Source organism: Amaranthus tricolor, chromosome 6 (assembly GCF_026212465.1).
Source record: "Amaranthus tricolor cultivar Red isolate AtriRed21 chromosome 6, ASM2621246v1, whole genome shotgun sequence".
Classification (NCBI taxonomy): Eukaryota; Viridiplantae; Streptophyta; class Magnoliopsida; order Caryophyllales; family Amaranthaceae; genus Amaranthus; species Amaranthus tricolor.
Window position 1 is genome coordinate 10,732,763 of NC_080052.1, and position 5,122 is coordinate 10,737,884.

A 5,122-nucleotide genomic window follows, 5' to 3' on the forward strand; every position below is an offset into this window, starting at 1 on the left:
TGGATACGTCTTATTCAAAATTTAGATCACTGAGTCTTTCCCCTTACTTGTTGAATACCACTCTTACTTTTCCTTTATTTATACGCTTAATTTTTATATGCTTAGTTTTTATTTATTTATTTATTTATATTATTTATTTATTTATTTATTTATTTTTATCTTTTTTATGTATATCTATATGTTAATTATTGTCGTAGGTCAAACTTATGATGCAGACTGACAAGTAAATGCAGGAAGAGGTTCTTCGAAGGATCAAATTTTGAGTCGGGGGACTTTTTAAGCGCATCCTCCTTTATGGTTATGGGTTGACGTCTTCCTTCCCTCCTCAGATCCTGCTCATAGTCCTTATGAGCGTAATACACTGGGTATGATGATGATGATGATTCAAATTAAAAATTTATCTAATATAGCTTAATTTATGCCAAAATTTGTGAATTATTTTATTTCTAAATGGTATATTGCTTGATTTAATTAATTTTTAGGAAAACTAAAAATAACATGTTGTTTCATTTTATTTGTCAGGTAAGCCAAGATCAACCAATAAAATTGTTTCATCTAACAGGGCTCTATAAAGATAGCGTGTAGAATTTTTCAGTCTTTTTATTATATTGTATGAATCCATTTAATATGCTCTATAAAGATGACACGCAAAATCTTCCGGTCTTTTTATTATATTGTATGATATGATGATATGATATAATTGATAATAGGTGCGGAAAACTTTCACAGAAATAAAGGTATTACTCTTATTTAACTTTTCAAAACAACCAATACGATGTTCTTAATACACAGACTACTAGATAGAACTTATTTTTGTTGAAATAATGACTGATTTTTAAAATTTCAAGAACAAGCCCAGAAAATACTGAACACAAATAGAAATATATACGACACATGGAGAATCTTAAATGGATACATGTACATACATTCACAAAGAGTATGAGCGTACTGTAGAATGAAAAACATTGGGATGGTTTATTGGATGAATTAAGCTTCAACTTAATTAGCAGCAACAGCAAAGGATTTCAAAGATACACTCGCAGGTTTCAAAGCAGCAAAAGCAACAGCACAATGCAAAACAACTGCATTAAACACACAACACAATTATATCTCAGATATTAATGTTCACACTTGATTAGATATTTTCAAAAAATAATTGTTGTATTCGGAACTGTGAAATCCAAAGCAAAAAAAAAAAAAAAAAAAAAAAAAAAGAGCTTTTGATGTGAATTAATTGGAGATTTTATTGTGTATTAATTATTAATGGTCAAAGGAGAATTTTCAATTAGTTGAGGGAAGTAGGTTAAGTCCTACAAAGGTCATGATCACTGTCATTTTAATTAATTTTTTTTATATTTTAAAGATTTAATTAGTATTAAAATGTGTTTGTATGGTGTTTACAAGTTTATAGTGATTCTAAATAAATATTAAAATATAATCAAAACGAATTTTAATTGATTTTGGATTATGTGATAGGTTGTATCTTAAGCGTGTTAAATACGACTTATGGTCTTTAATGCGTCTAGAGAAGAGGTCTGTATCAGATCTAGATATGATGATCCTAAACCCAGACCCATTAAATTTTTAGACCTGGATTCATACTCGATTTTGCCAGAGTAAAAAAAATTGACTTAAACTTTAATAATACCGATGAATCTAAAGAATGTTCAATAGGTCAAAATCTTGTTTTATAATTGTCGCGATCCTATACAAAATAACTTCATCCATTTTTTAAGGTTGCTTTCACAAGGAATGCTCTTGAAATTAGGAGAAATATAAGTTCCTTTAGACGATAAATGAATTAGTTTATTAAATAATAAATTTGATAAAGGAAAAGTGGTGGCTACAAGCATTTAATAAATAAAGTTTGTGGAAAATATATGGGGACAACAAGTATTAAAAAATTTTTTAAATAAAATTAGTGGGAATTAGATCTGGAAAAACGGCCGATCAATCGTGTTTCGGGTCGAATTAGCTCCGATCATGTCATTTTCGGATCAGTTCAGTTTCAGATGGGTCAGTTTCAGGTTGGTCACTCTAGATTTCGAGTGGGTTCGAATGACCCAATAAGTTGTCAAATTTTTCCTTGGTTAACTTCGAAAATTTTTAGTGAGATTTCTTATTTTATCATCGAATTTGAAAATTAAAATAAAATCTTTTTCTTTTGAAAAAAATAATTACTACAGCTCCTATGAAAGCACGATAGAATAAAGCAACATAAAAATGTAAAAGTAAAGCTAGTGAAAGATATATAGGGATCATAAACATTAGTAAAATATTAAAATGAGGATACACAAGGTTAATTATGTCTAAAATTTATGATATAAAGAGAAAGATTCTTAGTGGGTGTTCGGCACAAGGGAATGAGACTTGTGAGACTTTAAGATATGACGTTTAAGTTGAGACTTTGAAGATAAAAAATGTCTCATCTCTTGCTTGTTATGGTAAGGACTTGGAAGAAAGGGATAAAATGAAAGTCTCAACTCAAATAGCTACCCTCTCCTAAGACATTTTTCTTGGAGACTTTCTCCCAAGAGTTAGACTTATTTTTGAAACAAAGTCCCATTCCCTTCCTTGAATTCTCATTTACAATCTGTAAAATTTTCAATGTAAATTTTAAGTCTTAATATCTTTAAATATACATCATAAAAAATTATAAAAAAATATATAATAAAAAGTATACATTAACACGAATCTAACGTGATTTCACATGGATATATTTTATCATCTATTAATATCTTTAAAATCTTAATCAAATTTCCCTCCCCAATATAGAATATTTTAGATGGGAAAAACATTAGAACACGGAGGAAGTAATAACTAATAATATAATTATTTTAAGTAGCATTTTTCCATAATATATTATTATACCTTTTAAAAATTAAGAACTTTTACAATTTCAACAATCAGTATTTTATTAAATTGAAAATCATAACCTAAAGTTCTATACTTTCTTCACCATTGACCTATTTGATTACTATTGTAGTTTATAATAGTTTTTTAAATAATAAAACTTTATCAAATAACAGTAACAACATATCATTATCTTATAATAAATATTAATATGGTTATTAAGTGACTTTTATTTAATTATTTGTAATTTAATACTCCCTCCTATTTACTTTACTTGTTTCATTTACTTATACATAATTAAAAATATTAAGGATTAAAATGTTAAATGGGCAAGTATGAAAAAGTAAATTGGGACAAGTAAATAAATAAACAAGAAATCTAAAAAGAAAAAGAGATGGGAAAAAACAAACCATGCATAAACTAATCCGTTATTTTCACGGCGTGATAAAACATGATCATAATATTTCATTTGTTGAGGATCCGGTGGCTGATCACCTAATTCATCTTGAGCAAGTGTTACCGGTTCATCTACTTTTTCTTTGTTTTCGTCATCGACGACAGGATTTTGATCATCTTTGTCGCCGACAACCACCATTTTTTGATCTTCAGCTGAAGGTGGTTGCTCATCTTCTTGAGGAAGCTGTGGTTTTTGTTCTTGCTCCATAATTATGGTTATTGATAATTAGTTTACTTAGTTAATTTGATTCCATTTGGTTTATGTAGTAGTAGAAGTCTTTTAAAGTCTTAAATAAAATTTATTCTTAAATGGAAGTTGCTTACATGAAATTATATTCGGATATTAAAATTTTGAAATTGGTTTGATTATTTGCAATTTGCTGTGTATTAGTTGGTGATATTCATCTTTCTTTTGTCATTTTTCCCGCTTGTATTATTAGTTAAAGATAAATGACACCGAGAGAAATTGACATATTTGGACCTTCGAATTATATTCTTATTCTTGCCAATCTAAAATAATTAGACTTACAAAAATATTCTTGTTCTAATCATTATATTCTGTCTAGAAGAAAAGTCCAAGTTTCATAGCAGCCCTTCGTTACTTGAATTTTTTATACAAATTAATCAATTTTGAAGCTCGTCACGCATATTATAACTGGGAAAAGCATTAGTTTAACTTTTTTTAAGAAAAATCTTATACAATAATTATAGCTCACCACGCCATCTTATCCATGACCTTCTTCACATAAGACAACACACATAAACATATAACAATCACTACAAATAAGGATTGAATTGGCGAGAACGCATTTCGTCGCCATTTGATAGCTAAATGGACAAAAAGTGGGCCGGGTGACGGGCAGGCGACGGGCTTCAAGGTGTTTGCCTTTTCGTGAAAATTTGAAATACCTAAGCTAAAAAAAAAATTAATTAAATAAACTAAGTTTTAAAAAATTTCCAAAAGTAAGCGCGAAAATCCCAAACCTATGGTTTGGAGCTGTTTGCAGTTACTAACTGCGAACAACTAATTTGTCTTATTTGCTCTTCGCAGTTAGTAACTGCGAACAGACCTGCTCCACAATTACGCAGACCAATTTCATTTTTTCGCATTTTTACCCATTTTCTCAAAACCCTAACTTCATTCGACATTCTCCCTCTAAAACCATTGATTCAATCCATCAATTCTTGCAATCCTCTTTTGATTTGGCACTTCAAAATTAGTGTGGGATACTCTAGCTTGCTCAAAGGTAAACTTTTTTGTGTTTTTTTGGTGTATATATAGTTTTTTAGGGTTTTAACCAAATTTGTTTATTATTTCAAATGTAGGTTACTAGTTGTTAAATTAAGACTATTCTTAATCATCCATAAGTATTGAAGGTAATTTTTAATTGTTTTATAGCTTTATGTTGTTTTATGAATTAATGTTTGTGAATTAGTAGAATTCAATGTTGATAATATTAATAGAAATGTTGATGTTGATGTTGGTATTAGAAATATTATTTATGAATTGATTTATTATTTGGATTTTATGTGTATTATATATGTATGAACTTAGTTATATTTTGGATTTTAATAATTTTTAGATAAAAAAAGATTATAATCAAATGAATGTAATGTACTTGTATGGCCATGAGTTGATGTTGATGGTGCTTTTCTTTGTATTACTGTAGAAAATGATATCATTTCGCGTGACTATAGTATGTTTTTGGATTGGTTGTATCCGAGAAAATAGTGGCAAAGTTCATTATGTTGGGGGAAGAGGTAAGTTGTTTGCTTGTAATTCGAACATGGATTTGAACCACTTTAAACGTTT

At 28.6% G+C, this 5,122-nt stretch overlaps 1 protein-coding gene across 1 annotated transcript; it reads right to left on the bottom strand.

The window, feature by feature from the left end:
• Positions 1-502: 502 nt before the first annotated feature.
• LOC130815087 (uncharacterized) lies at positions 503-3,734 on the bottom strand. Its single transcript, XM_057681428.1, has 2 exons — positions 3,264-3,734; positions 503-1,082 (listed from the first exon to the last, which is right to left on the bottom strand). The coding sequence occupies exons 1-2, from the start codon at positions 3,515-3,517 to the stop codon at positions 1,004-1,006; spliced, it is 333 nt and encodes a 110-aa protein (XP_057537411.1). The 5' UTR covers positions 3,518-3,734; the 3' UTR covers positions 503-1,003.
• Between the last annotated feature and the right edge of the window lie 1,388 nt (positions 3,735-5,122).